General features: G+C 41.0%; 1 protein-coding gene across 1 annotated transcript in view; it reads left to right on the top strand.

Moving 5' to 3' along the window:
- LOC149560438 (HECT-like ubiquitin-conjugating enzyme (E2)-binding protein) overlaps positions 1-18241 on the top strand; it is a 148318-nt gene that overhangs the window by 129613 nt on the left and 464 nt on the right. The window contains exon 4 of the mRNA XM_089824682.1: positions 17751-18110. Within this exon, the coding sequence (XP_089680808.1) occupies positions 17751-18110 (360 nt within the window). The remainder of the gene's footprint in view (positions 1-17750; positions 18111-18241) is intronic.

Genomic DNA, 18241 nt, shown 5'->3' with positions numbered 1-18241 from the left:
TTCCTGTGTAGACTCCATGCTCTCCTCTTGCTGTGCTGGCTGGGCTAACTGGACTGTCTGTACTGGCTTGACAAATGCTAACAAGGAAGGCTCAATCTTCGGCATTGGTAATTCCTATGAGGCTGGCTCAATTGGAACAACATCTGCTATGGTCGCAGAAAAAGTTTCTCTTGGAGTGGATGCCAGTGTAACAACAGTTGTCGACGGTGGGATGTGCTTTGCTACTGCCGAAGGGACATCTGCTATTGCTGGCGGAGTCATCACAACCGGTGTATGGCGCTGACCAAAAGGGGGAATTTGTGATGTGGAAGCGAACAAGTGCGCCGAAGTTGACAACTGTGGCAAGGTAAAATATGTGGGCTCACTATCTGCTGGGTCGTTGCCAACCTCCGCGGAAGTACTCTCTTCCTCATACTTTGCCCCGCTACTTTCTGAAGTCTCCTCCTGTCCGCTGTCAATGTCCCCACTCCCCGCTTGCAATCCCCAAAATACCTTTTTGTATCCTGCGGCTGTCCCACTTGTGTCCAGATGTCTCCAATAAAATATTGGAGGCTCTCCCTGTGCCAACTTCCCCCGAGGTGGCACTTCAAAATCATCCATGGGTATCTGATTAATCGCTGCCTCTAGAAACAAGCCAATCGCATGATATGGCATAAAGAATGTGCGATGTTGAAGCGTCATGAATTCCTCCATACTGTCGGCAAGGATCGATGCCCAATCATACACCGTACCCTGCATGATGCCATTCATGAATACAACCTGGGGCAATGCAATATCTGAAGCCTAAGTCACACTTGTCAACCTACTCTTGATTACATCCATAATGCACCTCCAGTGACCCTCCCGAATGAAATCTCTGTGGAGTCCTCTACATTTCGACCCTTTAACCACTGAATCCATCTCCTCGGTGAAAGATCGTGGCCCACTAGTCGTATCCAATGTTCCTTCCGTTCCTGAGAGAGCTTGCGGTTCTTAATTTCCACCTTCTTACCACCGGGGCCAGGGATGCCAAAAACCCTAGTGAAATCCCTTGGTTTAAAAGACACCGTCATCTGATGCTTTTTGTACATAAATGTACTTGTTCTGCTGTGCCGACTATATGTCTTTATCATAGTTCGCAAAACTGATTCAAATAACCGGATGGAGAAAATTGGAAGCTGGATGGCCCAATGTACTTTTGCCCATACCAAAATCTGCTTGACTTGGTCTACCTTCGGGGTCTCCAACCACCATTTTCGGCATTCGCTGCCATTAAGACCCTCAAACTGGATGGTGAGATGAGTGAGTTCCTCCCTGATCTTCTGTTTCTTGCTACTAGAACCCAACAGTCCTGCAACTCAGATCCCAGATGCCAAAACCCTTGCATTCTTTTCCATATTTGCCGCCAACTGACTCTTCCACTCCTTCTGTTTGCCTACCGATTCCATGCAACGATGACTTCTCCTTCCTTATATAGGTTTCCTTCGTCTGTTACAAGAAAAATCCCACTTCATGGAAGAGGCAAAAGACCCTGCCGTAGCCAATTAGAGGACACAAGCACACCTTTTCCGTGGGAAAATAAGGCAGCGGGGTTAACCGCGGGACATACCCTGAGCAACTCTCGGTCAGCCTTTTTTGTCCGTCTTTAGAAATGAGATAATCTCTCCACGGCAAATGAAAAACAAAACTCAAGGAATCTTTCACTGAAACATCTCCTCTGGCAATGAGAAACACAACGGGTAGGTTCTCTGTAGTTTGAGGTCGTCGATTGGCACGCCTCCAACTCTCCTCTTCCTATGAGCTAACAGATTGGGAATGGGAGTCTCTCGTGGGGTTTACTAGAAAAAATCTTGCTCATACTGCTTGAAATAATCTCTCACTCACCTTTGCTCTCTGACTCAAAGCACCATTTTTCACACCGTTCAGCGATTGAATCCCACCAGCATCAAAGGTAGAGGAAGGAGAAGAAGAGGTCGAGTGTTCGAATCCCAACAATCGTTTCAACCATTTAAAGCAGCATTGTGCATTTAGAGGTCAAGTGTTCGAATCCCAAAATGGCCGGATTTGTAATGGTAGTGGTCGTTCTCATGGCCCTCGTGGCTTTTTCGTCACAACAATCTCCTACCGCTACTCCCACAACTTCCCCTGCTCCTAAAACAGCCGCCCCTGTTACCACTGCAACTCCTCCCACAACAACTGCAATTCCTCGCACAACCACCGCCACTCCTGCCGCTGCACCAGTTGTGTCATCCCATAAGTCTTCCGCAGGAATATTCAAAAACGTCACGAGAAAAGGGTCGCCAAACTTTCTCAAAGCTCAAATTTGGAGGCTAGATTCATGATTCCTCTCCACATGTATTGCTTCAATCATCTGGCGGAATTCGCAGAGAGATCGTGCATAATCGATGGATCAACTACAGTTATGCTGAAGTGGATTTGATCTCGCACAAGGCTGCTACCGTTGCGGAAAAATGGTGTCAAAACCCCATGGGAAAAGGTTATCGCCCGCGGAAGGTTGGGAAGATAAAATAGAACAATTTGCGGCCATTGAGACACCTTGCGAGAAAATAAGAGATTCCACGGAAAGCCATCCGCAGACAACTGCCAGCGGATAGGTGCCCGCGGACAAATGCTCGCGGAGCAACCTTTTGTGGACAGCTTTCCCGCGGACAGGTCCCCATGGAGCAACCTTCTGCAGACACAGTGATGAGGAAATCATTTGGGCATTGGGTGACGGCGACGGCGATGGCGATGACATCTTTCTAGCTTGGTATATTTTCAATTTGGATCCGTTGACTGCCAAAGACACCTCTTGCTCGTCCAAGGTCGATAGTTTGATTGCTCCATTCTCACCGACCTGGATCTGGTATGGTCCGACCCATCTAACCTTGAACTTCCCTGGTTTGATTTCATTGCGACCATTGTACTTCAACACCAACTGTCCCGACTGGAATCTGCTGTGTTTCAGATGCTTATCATGCCAGACCTTGCGTCTGTTCTGTCACTTCCGTCGCCCACTGCGCCAACAATCGCTTCTCGAGTTTATTCAAATTATTTAGCCACTCCCTTAAGCTTTCGATGTCACCTAACTTGTTTTCTAATGCTATTCAGAGGCTTGGAATCATGAATTCCGCTGGTACTACCGCCTTTTGTCCAAACATTAACTGGAATGGTGTGTGCCCTGTTGTCACCTTGTACGCCGTGCGGTAAGCCCAAAGGGCGGCGGATAAGTTTTCCTCCCAATCTGCACCTTCAACCGTGTAGGATTTGTAGATGATTGATGCCAGGATTTTATTTGTAGCCTCGGCCTGTCCGTTTGCTCTCGGATAGTACAAACTCGACAATGAATGACAGATCTTGAATTCGGTGGTGAGCAGTCGGATGACATGATTAACAAAATGTCCACCCCTATCACTTGTTAACTGTAACGGAATTCCATACCTGGTAATGATCTGCTCATAAATAAACCTCATTGTGGTCACGACCGAGTTATTTGGTAATGCGTGTGCCTCCACCCACTTGGTTAGGTACTCCATTGTGACAATGATGTACCGACACCGCCTAACCTTGCTCACCTTCAGGGGTCCAATGAAATCCAATCCCCACTGCTCAAAGAGTTCTTGTGTGTGGGAGGGGTTAAGTGGCATGAAGTCTCACTTGAGCGGCTTCTCGGCCCGTTGGTAGGTGTCACACTCGACGACCCATTCCTGCGTGTTATTGTACACCGTTGGCCACTAGAGTCCCGCGAGTAATATCTTCCGCGCAGTGGTGTCGGGTCCCATGTGTCCTCTCGCGGGACCCTCATGTGCTTCTTTTGACACTTGCGGTATCTCCTCTTCTAACACAAAGCCGCAGAATATGATCCGGTCCCATTTTGTAGAGCAATCCATTGATCAATTGAAAAGTACGGCTCCTGATTATCAACTTGCGCCTTTCATTTGCTGGCATCTCACTAGGAAACTGTCCTATTGACAAGTATTCTCCAATACTACTGTACTAGTCCGACAGTACTGCAATCTGAAACAACTGTGCGTCGGGAAAGTCATCATTCACCCCCTCTGCCAGTTCCCCTATTTTGATCCGTGACAGGTGGTCAGCACTGACATGTTTCTTCCTCGGCTGGACAATAATTTTGAAAGTAAACTCCTACAATAGAAGTAGCCATCTGTTGATCCTCCCTTGAATGGCAGGATTATTGATCATGTACAATAAAGCTTGGTGATCAACATAGAATACGAACGGTGTGGCGAGCAAGTAATGACGAAACTTTTGCATAGCGTAGACCATTCCCAATGCTTCTCGTTCAGTCATACTGTAGTTCTGCTCTGCTTTTGATAATAATCGACTGGCAAAGTATATTGGATGATCTAACTCGTGGCTTCCCGTTTGTGCCAGGGTTGCTCCGATCGCATAATTCGAGGCATCGACATGCACATGAAACTCCTTATTCTAGTCCGGATATGCTAAGATGGGTGCGGTAGCCAGTCGCACTTTCAATCCATCAAACGCCTCATCCTGTTCCTTGTCCCATTTGAATGATTCTCCTTTACAGGTTAACCTGTCCAACGGGTATGACACCTTGGCAAAATTTTTGATAAATCTCCTGTAATAGCCTATATGTCTGAGAAAAGACTTTACCTCCGTCACATTAGTAGATGGCTGCATTTCTAGGATGACTCACTTTGTCTGAGTCGGTCTTCAATCCTTCCTTATAGACGATGTGTTGTTGGAGCAATCTTCCCTGCGGAACCATGAATTTGCACTTCTTGGGGTTCAACGCCAATCGAGCCTTGCAGCATCTCTCCATACATTCACCTAGTGCTGCCAGGTGTCTGTCTTCCGCGCTGAATATCGACCAATCGTCGAGGAATGCTTTGAAGTTTCCCACGGACATCTTGTCAAAGATGTGTAGTATAATCCGCTAGAAGGTTTCCGGCGCGTTGCACAGACCGAACGACATCCGATTATAGGCGTACACCCCATCTACGAAAAATGTTGTCTTCAGCTTATCTTCCTCTACGATTGAAATTTGATTGTATCCGAAAAAATCATCCATAAATGAGTAGTTCTCATGTCCCAGTACCTCCTCCAGGATGTTGTCGGTGAACGGAATTGGAAAGGGATCCTTGACCGTGACTGCATTGAGACATCGGAAATCCATGCATAAGCGGATCTGGGTCGTGTCTTTCTTCAGTGAGATAACTATAGGCGACACCCATTCACTTGTCTGCACTTTGAAAATAAGTCCAACCTCCAACATCTTGTTGATTTCTTCCGTGACCCGTGTCGTGTAGTTCTTGTTCATCCAGTAGGGTCACTTTTGTACAGGTACTACTCCTTCGATCAGTGGAATGTGGTGCACACACAACTCCGGCAGTACATCCTTCAGGTCCTTGTATGTCCATGCAAATACATCGTTGTATTCCAGAAATATCTTGAATGCTACCGCTTTGAGTACCGGATCCCAGTTATCTCCTACCAGAATGTTCTTTAGTGCTGCTTCATCCCCCAAATTCATTGCTTGTAGTGTAGGTTCATTATACTTGATTGTGTCCCCCTTACTGAATGCATGGGCGGGTGTAACATCCAACTGTGCATCCCTCTCGTTTACCTCAGTGAACTCCTTTGGAAATTCATCCCCCCTCGGACCTTCCTCCATTGTCAGTACATTGCAACTTTGGAATAGTTTGTAATCCTCTATTTGCCAATGGTAGAGACCGTTGACCGAATCTAAGTCGTCATCTTTTGACCCTTGGTCCAATCGCAGGACTTCCTCCCGATCTGGTTCCATAGGTTGTGCTCCTTCATCTTCCTCTCCCTCGGAATCTAATGATAGGGCCTCTTCCTCGACCATTTGGGTGTGCAGATCAATAACAAATCGCCGGTGGCCTTTACTTTCGAGTGACAAGGTGTTCTTCTAATCGTGTTTGACTTTGGCTTGAATAAGCCATCCGCGGCCAAGGATGGCATCGTACCCTTTTCTCTTCAATGGGATCACGACAAAGTCCAACAGGAACGGCTGTGTGCCAATCGTCACCGGCTGTGCCATGAGTATGCCTAGAGGTTTAATGCTATGCTGGTCCGCTGTGAGCAACTGAAATGTAGGGGGCCACAATGTCGGTTGCCCCAGCTTCTTCCAGGTCTCCTCACGTAAGACATTTACGCCGGACCCTCCGTCAACTATTGTGTCTGTGAGAACATGTCCGAGGATCCCCATCTCGACAACCGTGGGATGCTAGCCAGATGTGAGGGCTAGCAACATTTGGTCTTCTCTGCCAGCAGCAATTTCTTTCCCTCTACCTTGTTCTCCGGGTATCCTCGGAGCTGGCGCAATATTTGTGAGGGCGGATTGGAGCTGGGGCATTGTAAGAAGCAAATCATTTATCTTGACAGGTATCTCCGTTTGCAAAATTTGTCGTACAATGTTTTGTTCCGCGGAATTCCTTGCCGAAGTGCTGGTGGTGTCCCTGAACTGAGATGTTTCCGCCTTCGATGCTTTTTCAATTTTTGCCTGTGCTTCTGCAAATTTCCTCTTTTCTTCGGCAGGGTCTGGGTATTCTTTTGCTTGCTTCCGCGTAACTGCCAGAACCTCTTCCTCAGCCGTCTCGACAGTGATCAAGTTGACTCCGGACTTTGGACATTTGGCATAGTCATGGTTGCCAGGTCCGCACCATTTGCATAATAGTTGGGGTGTATTTGCAATTGGACATTCCGGGGCAAAGTGCCCCCTCAAGTTACATGCGCGGCATTGTACGATTGGCTGTCCGTTCGCATCATACTGGATTCGGCTTCTGCTGGTATTGTTAGTGTTATTGGTTGCATTGTTATTGTTATTCTGCTCACATCTGTTATTCCTGTATCCTCCCGACGTAGCACCAGCATTATTGGTGTTTCCGCTACTACCTGACGGGGAAGCCTCCTGTGTAAGAAGTACCTGCGGAGAGCCTCTGGTCTTCATGTTAAAGGGACATTCCTTGGTTGAATGGCCCATGATTTGACAAATGTCGCAGAATTGGTTCTTTGGACAAGATCCTTTAGTATGACCGTCGGTTTTACACTCTGTGCACCATAGCTCATTGCTCTTTGTCTCCTGCATATTTTTAAACTCCATCATGCGGATCATGTCCTTCTGTAGGGCGTAGACTTTCTTGCTACTGCCTTCATCGTCGCTACTATCTTCTTTGGAAGGCTCATCATCATCGGAATCAGATGAGCTAGTCTTTTTCTTCTTTGTCTTCTGCTCACTTTTGAGGTTCACTGCTCTGTTATAGGCTTCCGTGTATGACGACGGCGGCACAATTTTCATTTTCTTCTGCAAGTTTGGGCGTAGACCTTCCACGAACCATCTTTTTTGAAGTCCGTCCATCGGCTTATTTTCCATTTTGTTTATCAAGTTTTTTAATTTCCTGGCGTAGACGTGGACAGTTTCATTCCTCCCTTGCTTAGTATTGAAGATCTCTGCTACAATTTCATTATCATCGCGCAATAGTTGAAATTCGGTCAGAAACTCCTTTTTAATGTTATTCCCACACCGACGGACTGCACTCCCACACCGGCGGACTGTACTCCCACATCGGCGGACTGTACTCCCACACCAGTGGATTCAACAGCTGCGAACCTTGGTGAAGAAGGATCTTCTGAAGGTGTCCCCTGCGAAAGTGTATCCCGGACGAAGAGTTCACTCCACGCTCTTGCTCCGTCGACACTCTGAGCTGTGCGAGTCGATGCTCTTTCGTTTGGATTCTCTTCCCTCGGCGAACACAAATTCAAAAACTCCTTCCGTGCTTCTTCCACCAATTCCACTTGTTGCCGAGTTTCCTCCAACAATTCTTCTGTGCTCTGGTTTCAGTCGACAATCTTTTGGAATCTCCTTCGGCATTCGGCTTGTTGTGTCAGAATTAAATTTTCTTGCATAACACGGATTCCATCTTTTCCCTTGACCTTATTTCGATCCTTATTAAGCTGATTTGGCATTAATCTTCATTCCTCCCACCTTCCAGGTTCATAGGGCAACGGAGCCAAATGTTTACCGCATAGGTTAATCAAGAAATGCAAGAAATGCACACAGATAATGAACACGAACAGCAGTACTCCTTTATTCGCATATGCCAACAGATTACATAACTGGTGATAAGATAAGATGATTTACAATGATCCCAGACGGGGCATAAATACTTTCCGCCGAACCTTCCAGAAGAAGTCCGTTGGCTACAAAACAATCCTAATCTACTCGTTGGCAACAAAATCTTTACTGATGAAAACACCCTATCGGCTACAAAATACACAATCTGCCGACTACATCTTGCACTCTCTCCCCTCTCTTATTTTACCATCAAATCCGTCTCTCTCTTCACCTATCTTATTTTAATATTTGTTGCTTGTTAGGGGCATTTAAACCACTAACATTCCATGTTAAGAAATTCATGGCGATTTGGGAAGGAACTTCCCCTTCCCTACATGAAAGATTTTTGTAATTTTGGGCTACTTTGCTGTGTAACCGTCCCTTGTTCTCAATTCCTGAAGAGATTTCCTACCTTGCTTTTTGTAAGTTTTGGCACAGTTAGGGAAGTCCTTATTGGGTTGAGTTGCAGCAATTCCCAACGATTCTTGTTCTTTTTGTTCCAATACTTCTAAATCCAATAGAAGATGCTCTATTTCATCCTTTTCCAGCAGGTCGTCTCCTTACAAACACTCCTTGATCAACAACTCTTTTTGTGTAGTAAGTTCCTCTTTGTCGCATACCTCATCCACAAATTGTTCTATCAATTCATTAACCACCATCACACAAATGCTTAGAGATGATCCTGATCTGCTCCTCTATCCTTGCAGGGCTTCTCAACCCCTCTTCTAAAGAGCTAGTTGATCTAAATGATCTTGCCTCATCCTCCATGATAACTTTGGACTTTGCATTCTTGTTATTTAATTTTTCAAGATTTTGATTAATTGTAATTCCAAAACCCCTCCATCCTCATTTAGTATTACTGAAATACCGTCTAAAAGCTTATTACTATTGAAACCCTCTATCTCCCTTCTAGGCGCTTTGTCCTGCCTAAATCCCTATCTTCTACAATACCCTCTTCCTCTAAATCCACAACATGAGTACCTGGAGCTTCTACTGATGGTTCTATGTTCCCTTGATGACATTGGCTCCCATCTTTTCTTGCTTGTTTTTATTTCTCCTCAAAATCCGCTTGTAATTCTGGTTTGAGGAATTTTGGATGAATTTCATAGATTGCATCTTGACTCTGAATAGAAATTGGCCTTAAGGATTTTTTATTAATATCCATGTTAACAATTATTATGCTATCAGATTGCGGGAAATCATATTTCAGCATGCCTACATACTGGCCTATGTGATTACCAACTGCTTTGAGGAATTCTAGATTAATTAATTCTACCAGAATGTTTGGAATAAGAATAGCCCTATCTACTTAAAGTTTTTCTAAATTGCTAGGATCAAATTTCGGTTTCCAATCTAAGAATGTAAAATTACAGTCTTTAAAACTAGGGTCTTCACCCTTAAGAATACTATTTTAATTTTCAATTGAATCACATTTAATAAAGAAGAACCCATCTGAAAGAATTGCAATACATACCTTATTATTATACTCAGATGCAAACCACTCCACAATTTCCTTTAACAGAGTACCAAAACCATTCCACCTTGCAAAAATGCCAAAACTCTTGCATAGATCCATCATATTTTTGATACAGCCAGAGCTCAAGTTTATTATAGATTCTGCAGATGATAAAGCCTTCTTTACCAAGTTTTCACTGAAGTTGAAATGTCGAGGGGAAGAGATACCTCTGTTGCAATTTTTTACCCAGGGCATCGAAGGAATTTTTTGTTTGGAATTGAAAATGTTGATCTTTCCTAGATTGGAAGGGTTTATGGCCTCAGAATCTTGGTTTCACCTAATCTGCCCATCAGGGTTTGCCCACTCTTGATAATGGTCTTGAAGATTCTGATCATAACATTTCTTAGCATATTTTGTATGCTCAAAGAAGGAAAAATGCTTATTCAGTTTTTCCACTGAGAAAGCATTCTTTCGCAGGCTGAATCCAACCTTAGTTGGGTAGATCGCAGGAAAATTTCTCTGAAGAGGGGAACAGAAGTAGTGGCATCCCAATCTTCCTCTCCCTATATCAAAACTCGCGGCTGATGTGGTTTTGTATTTCCGTTGTTTTTCAGAGTTCTGGGAGAAGGAAGCTCTTGGATGTCCTACTTCCTAATCAGCACAAATTTCCTTCCCCAAATTACCTGCAAACTGTCCGTAAAACTTTATCCACTGTTTATTCAATTTTCCTTCTTTGGACTTATATCCAAATCCTGAGCTATGTCTTTGAGATATTTGGCACATAACTATTATTAATCCTTATTATCGCGGACTTGTGGATTAAACATTATTGGCGTTCAAATATATTATGATTCATCTTATATCTCTATGATGCCCATAGCTTGTCTCCTATCTTTGGGAAACCTCCTGAGCATTCTTAGTTTAACGCTACAACAGATTTTGTACTTTGAGATGCTATTTCTATTCAAAGCTGCTCTGTTCTTTAATCTCTGTGCATGATTGCTAGTTTGTGTTCATCTTTAATTTGATTGGATTGCCCGTGTGTCGTACTTCTATTCTGACTATTACATTCAACCACCTTTGAAACAAAATGCTCCATTTGGACCAATCTCCTCTTATCAGTGATGTTATATCCATTCTTAACGTTCTTGTCTTGCATACTACTGCCGGTCATTTCAAATGGATTTCAGTAATTTTGAGTGAGGATATCACTACCATAGCCCTTCAACTTCACTGTGTCACATCATTCTCCTTCTTTACTGTCAATACATATCATATCACTGTTATCTACAACAATTTCACGTCTTCAGTTTGAATGCATATATTGCCATATGCTGCCGTGTCAAATATTGGCCTTATACTATGAAGAATCCCACAGACTTGATGATAACAACGTTCCTCTGTTATTTCAATGTAGTTGATTTGAGTCCATACTTGCTGAAGATGCTATCTTTGATATCATTTTGAATATTCTACAATTGCTGCAAAATTTGTTACTATCTTTGGGTAGGTTATTGCCATTGATAAATATATTCTGTGCCATTGATGCTGAAGATGACTTTCACAGTTCAAGTCAATGCTACCGCAAGACAGTTTGAAAACACTGCTGCATCACATAATTTGTCTCTATTATGAATGAATCCCTTTGTTCAAACTGGGTAACTTATCGCTGCCAATCTTTTGACGTCTATTGTTTCCTCCTTGCCAATCTGTAATAACCCCAATAGGTTATAACTCCTTCAAACACCAAAAATCTTTATACTTCAGTTGTTTGACATTTCGTCAAACACTTTGCAAGCAAGGGTCATCTGACTGATATAACTTTTCAGATTGCTGCAGTGATTCTTGTTTGGATTTGCCTCAAAGAGAATGCTTACAAAAGACTCCAAATTGTCTAAACAATGACCTAACATAAATATGCAACTAATTTTGGCAATAGTGAATGCATATATGGGTTCTAATCATGAAAATGATCACCTACAGCTAACTGGTATTTTAACAAATAGTTGGTATGCAAGTTAACTAGCTGATAAAAAATCATATATTAACGCTCAAAGACAACTATTAATGACCAACAATTGTATCTCCTTAATTGAGAATGAGTGTCCAATACAAAATTCATACTAAGTTAGCCAAGACTCTTGGCATTTACAAAGATATCAAAATATGATGATTGCTGGTAAAGTAATATGCACCTACAGTTGCCAATGAAAACTAATGCAACACTAAATATCTAACTTCAATACTCCCCTACAGTAGTACGCTAATCACATGCATGATTAAATACAACTAAAGCCATGGATTGCTGATACCATTGTGAGGAATGTAAAAATGAATGATGTATCTATTAATGAATGATAGGTCTGATACGAAATGACAATTACAACAGCATTCTATAGTGAAAGGCAACTATGAAAATACACATCAGACCTGGCATATGAAGTCGCCTTAGAGAATAGATGTATTGCAATACCACTGAACAGAAAATAACCTCCTCAAATGCCCAAGTCGTGCCTCTCTAGCTACCGCCCCTGATTGTAGATGGCTGTAATAATTTTCTTTGCTTTTTTCGAATTTGCTTTTTCGGATTGCTTTTTTTGGATTGCTTTTCCGGGCCTGCTTTTTCGGCCTGCTTTTTCGGTTCTGCGTTTTTCGGCCTACTTTTTTCGGACTGCTTTTTCGGCCTATTTTTTTCGAACTGCTTTTTCGGCTTGCTTTTTTCGACTTGCTTTTTCGGCCTGCTTTTTGTACTCAAATATTTTTTCTCAATGTAGCACAAATAGAAGACTGAAGTATCTTCCTCCCAGTTGCAATAATTCAAGTGATATTTCACACCCTCAAAATTGCGTACCAATTGAGAGTTTTCGTTCTCAATGGCCACAAATATTTTTTCTCAATGTAGCACAAATAGAAGACTGAAGTATCTTCCTCCCAGCTGCAATAATTCAAGTGATATTTCACACCCTCAAAATTGCGTACCAATTGAGAGTTTTCGTTCTCAATGGCCAGTTGTGACTATTGCAGAAACCCTAGGCTCCACAATGCACATTAACAAACATCAACATCAACAACAACAAATCTGGATGATTAGAATGAAGCTCGGGGTGCCTATTTATTCTTTTTCCTCCCTTTCTCGAGAAGCTTCTAGAACATTATTTTATTTTATCTATTAAGTGACTTTATAAAATATTTTATAATTCAAGTCACTTTATTAAATTAATTAAATATAAAGTTACCTTTTAATATTTATTAATTTGATAACTTTATAAATAATTAACTTAATACCACTTATTTATTTAATTAAAATAATTAATTAGTCATCCACATAAAATATTCATTATTTTGGACAACCTAATTAATTAAATTAATTAAATCAATTTGCCTCCAAAACGGGGACATGACACAATCATATTTCTTTTTCTTCAAATAATTGCTTGTGACTGTGTATATACTTTGTCCTATATATATTCATTGATAGTATTGGTTTCTAATTTATAAATTGCTTTCAATAACTTGGCATGGTCATGTCTAAATCTCTTTCTTAGATTGATGATGGCATGCATGATGAACATGTTCTAAGTATGTTCTTATGTATCATACTTGTCGCTGCAGTAATATAAATTGACTTCTACTCATGTCTGTGGACACATTTGCCTGTGCTGATGTCGATGCATACATATTTCAACTACTGCCTTCCAGTTTAACTATTCTTTTCTTTTTGATGCTGTCTTCTATTATGCATGGTTAATGATACACAATGTTTAGTTTATGTCCCTAGTTTAGTGTTGAGTTTAGTCCGGTGGACTGGGTAGTTAGACGGCTATGGGTACGAGCACGGCTGTGTCGCTTTAGTGGCACCGTGTAGGATGTTATAGATATGGCATACACTTATGCAATCGGCATCATGTTGGTATTGAATATTATTATTTTGTATGGAAGCATTTGATGAATGAATAATAATACTTTACTTTGCTAAGTTATATGTCTATTTCTTGTTCACCTATGGCCTGAACATTTGGCGCCGTTGCTGGGACACAAAAATGATTTCCGCATTCAGACAGATCAGGTCTACGAGTTGTGTTGGTTGCTAGACAGTCCAGGGACGCAACCTCCCCCTTAGTCTCTGTTTTATTGTATTTTCTTCATTATCTCCTATTTTGTAAATTGGTAAGTCGTCAGGAGACGACTTTTCTTTTTGGGGGGGATGATGTTGTCTGGTGAATTGGGTAGTTAGATGGTTATGAGTATGGGCATGGCTGTGTCACTTCATTGGCACTGCGTGGGATGTTATAAATATGGCATACACTTATGTAATTGGTATCATGTTGGTATTGAATATTATTACTTTGTAAGGAAGCATTTGATGAATGAATAATACTTTAATAAGTTATATATTTATTTCCTATTCACCTACGGGCTGAACATTTGAAGCCGTTGTTGGGGACACAAAAGGATTTCCACATTCGGACAGATCAGGTCTACGAGCTGCGTCGGTTGCTAGACACTCTAGGGACTCAACATCCCCCTTAGTCTTTGTTTTGATGCATTTTCTTCATTATCTCCAATTTTGTAAATTGGCGAGTTGTTAGGAGATGACTTTTCTTTTTTGGGGGGGATGATGTTGTCTGGTTATCTGGTAGTTGAACAGTTATGGGTACGAGCACAGCTGTGTCGCTTCATTGGCAATGTGTGGGATGTTATAAATATGGCATACACTTATGTAATTGGCATTATGTTGGTATTGAATATTATTACTTTGTAAGGAAGCATTTGATGAATGAATAATACTTTACTTTGTTAAGTTATATGTTTATTTCTTGTTCACCTACGGGCTGAACATGCATTGAATAATTGTTTCTTTTAACGAACCTAGAAGTTGCTCTCTCATAATTTGTCTCAACTAATTTGAAGTTGCTGCCTGAAATCAATCCATATCGGCTGGAGATTCATGATGCTCAACATGGCTTTTGATATATTCTTGGGATGACTTATAGTTTATTTTTTACAAAATTTCTTAGTTGTCGATTCATGAAACGAATCTGATTCGGGCAAGTGAATCGGATCCATAGATTTGGGATTTGTTTTCTCAATTATGGTTTGTGGAGGATTCATGTGTGTGTGCGTGCGTGTGTGCACGCCTGTGTGTGTGTGTGCGCGGGCACATGTGCATGCAATATATATAGTAAAAAATAAAATAAATATACATAATTTTAAAAGTAGATCATTTCATAGTATGAATCGATGAATCTAGTATACTTGATAATTGAATCCAATCCAAGCACTACACTTCAAACTAGCAGCTATGAGAGGGCAAAATAGAGAGCAAATGAACTTGCATCATGAATAAAAGGGTCGTTTTTATGGTTTGAAGCAAAAAAAAATTTAATTTTGGTTCACCGTTTTATGTTTTTGTTTCTTGTATTGCAGATCTGCTTTGGATCCTCAGGCTGTGGCTTGGATCCTTGAGGATCGGAGTAGGATCCTTGATTCTGCTCGTGGATCTGACAGGATCCGTGGCCCGCAGATCCTGACAGATCCACAGGCAGAATCAAGGATCCTACCCGGACCCTCGAGGAATCCAAACCTGAATCTGCATCTGGATTCAGTCTGTCTAGGACGAATCTGGCAACAAAGTTACAAATCTCACAAGATAACTTTCTTAGCTTTAGATGAAGTTTAAATTTTCAATTTAAACTTTAATATGTTATATTTATCTCTCTTGTCCAGTAGGCCTTTTTTATTTATATAGTAATACTAATGTTGTCCAATAATCAATTTTTTATATTTGGCTTGGATGACGACTTCTTCATACCTTTGACATTGATACTTATGTTTTATTTATGTTCATGAAATCCTTTGACATCAATGACAATACTTCCATCCTTTCATCTCTGATTTTGGCAAAAATGCTGCTACAGAAGGCAAGTCCCAGTCAAAATTGCTGCTACAAGAGTGGAGTTTGTTGCCCTTTTGGGGTGCCTAAACTTAGGAGAATTGCATAGTTTGAACCTGCACTCTAAATATATGATTACTGCCTTATGTCTGAGAATTTCACCTTGCAAATATGGAAGATTTGATGTCAACCAAAACAAGATTGTTGCCCAATGACTTCTCTGCTACGGGGAGAAGGCAGATTACTATTCACAGCTAATAGCAGAGCTAGTTCACTCTCGATGTGATGTTAGAATGAGATGCCTTGAGCTTCTTTTATAGGCATTTGGGGGAGCAAGGGAAGGGTTGGGGTCAAGAAGCACGATCCTCCAGGGGGCCAACCTAGTTTTTGTCTAAAAACAATTTAGTTAAGTGCTGCTTGCATGGTCTTTACCATGGCCGACTTGTCATAGAGAAAAGATGTTTATTTTGTTTAAATTTTGTCCTCATTCTTGTTGGTTGGGAATCCCCAAAATATTGGCAAAAATGCCCAATAGAGAGTGGATTTCACCCTCTATTGGGCAATGCCTTAAAAAAAACCACTTCGAACCATCCCTTTATAATCTGATCTGCAAGGCACATTCAGCTTACCTTCCTAACTTTGGACTGAAAATGCAATTAGGAACTGAATTTTGCATGATTTCGGAGGTTGGAAATTGCAAAAGTTTGGGTAATTAACGGTCAAGAAGGGTCAGATTGTGACCCTTCTTGGGCAATCCTTATCAAATCAAACTTCAATCTGCCCATCTACACTTTGCCAATCGGACCTCAAACCACATCCTTAGTCTAAACTTGGAGAAAAAATGCAATCAAATTCTGATATTTGGAGCAATTAGGATATCGGAATTTACAAGATCTTGGGTAAAAATAGTAAAGGAGAGTTGCATTCTGACTGTTCTTGGGCAATCCTATCAACTTGGTCAAATTCTCATTCTACTTCACCCATTTGTATCAATTTGATCCATGCCCCTTCTTGGAGTGAAAATAGGATGTCGGAAATTTTGGAATTTTGAGCATTAATGCTCAAGAAAGTTCTGATTCCAAGCTATCTTGGGAAATTCCGGCCCCATTTGAGATTTCTAAGTTACCAGACCATAAAAACCTTCATTTGCTGTATTGTTTCCCATCAGATTTACCAAGGTTAATGTAGATTTCAGGAGACAAACAATGTTTTAGGTCAAAAGAGGGGTTCAAAAATCTTGGTTTTTGGGCATTAATGCCCAAATCTGGTAAGATTCTGACCTTACCAGGGATTCTCAGTCCTTGATCAGAAAAAAACTAAGTCCCCAAGCCCCAAACCTTCATTTTTTTAAAACCTCCCTTCACCAAATTTGTTATGTTTTCTCAATTTGAAGCATCACATCAAAGGTTGGAGGCAAAATAGAGGATCGGAAATTAGTCAAGTTTGGGCATAAATGCCTATAGAGGGTCGAATTTTGACCGTACTTGGGCATTCTTAGCTAGGAAACCAAAAAAATTTCAATTGTGGGAACCATTAAATCTGACCTTCCTTTCACATTACTTAGCTCAAAATCCTCAAGTTCTTCATTGAATTATGCTTTAAAGACTTGACTAAATAGGCTTAATTTTTCGTATGTTGGGAAATAATGCCCGAAGAGCATTGGATTCCGACCCATCTTAGGCAATTTGCTTGCAAGGTAAATCCACAACTCACAACTTAGTCAATTTCAGCTTAGGAGGCAGGAGGATTTACGCAAATATAATATTTAAATTTTCTTTTACAAGTTGTATAAAGTTATAAACACTGTCAGGATGTTAGAGATATGTTTCATCTTCATAGGAGTTATAATAAAGATTCTAGATTTTGGGGGTTTTCAAGAAATTTCAGACTTACCCAGATTTCAGAAATTAGCATGCCTTCGATGATATTACCTCTCATCAACTTTTGTTGACTTTCTAAGGTGGAATTAAAGCTAGAACAATGATTTTCGAAAGGTTTTAACTCATTTCATTCCAAATCCCTTGGTTCCAACTCCATCTCCATGACTAGCTTAGCCTAACTTTTGCTTGTATACCAAACACAAATGACTTCAAAACAGATTGAAATTGCTTCAACTCACTTCCTCAACTTTCAGACTTAAAAATGTGGTCAACTAAAGTCTAAAACTACCTTTTTTAATAACATTAACTATCAGTTCTTTTATTCTTCCTTTAGCTTAAAGAAAAACCATTCTGTTTGTTAAACATTAAGTATCAGTTAATTTACATTTTTTATTAACGATCATATTCTCTTCAAAATAGGAGGCATACCCTTCAAAGGATATTTGTAAACCAACTGAAGGCAAATGCAGAGGATGAGTCTTCATACCGGACAGTGATTCGAGATCTAAAGACAAAAGTTCCAATGCTGCAGATGGTCCTTGTAAATACAAAAATATGGTTTTATAGTGCCAATTGCTGTGAAATGGATATGAAATGTGAAGAGTCTGCTTCCATTCAAGATATGCATGAAGATGATTCTAAGGGCACATTTCTATCAAATGCAAATGCTTCAAAAGTTACTATTGATTGTATTGATAAAGGTTATGATTGTACAAACTTGGTTCCTGTTGTAAAAGTACTTTTTCGTGACTGTAGCAGCCACACTCCAGATGAATCAAGGTCAGTTTTTTTTTTTTTTTCTGGAAATATCCAATCACAATAAAGAAATTAATTGCAATTATGTTCCATAGAGTTGATTGTTCATAGCTTCAGTAGTGTTTTTTTTGCTTCTGCACGCTTATTGATTTGTC

The sequence above is a fragment of the Cupressus sempervirens genome, chromosome 4 (genome assembly GCF_028749045.1).
Source record: "Cupressus sempervirens isolate cs-2001-9-10 chromosome 4, ASM2874904v1, whole genome shotgun sequence".
Classification (NCBI taxonomy): domain Eukaryota; kingdom Viridiplantae; phylum Streptophyta; class Pinopsida; order Cupressales; family Cupressaceae; genus Cupressus; species Cupressus sempervirens.
The sequence above is the reverse complement of the archived record's forward strand: the minus strand, read 5'-3'. Positions and strand labels throughout refer to the sequence as shown.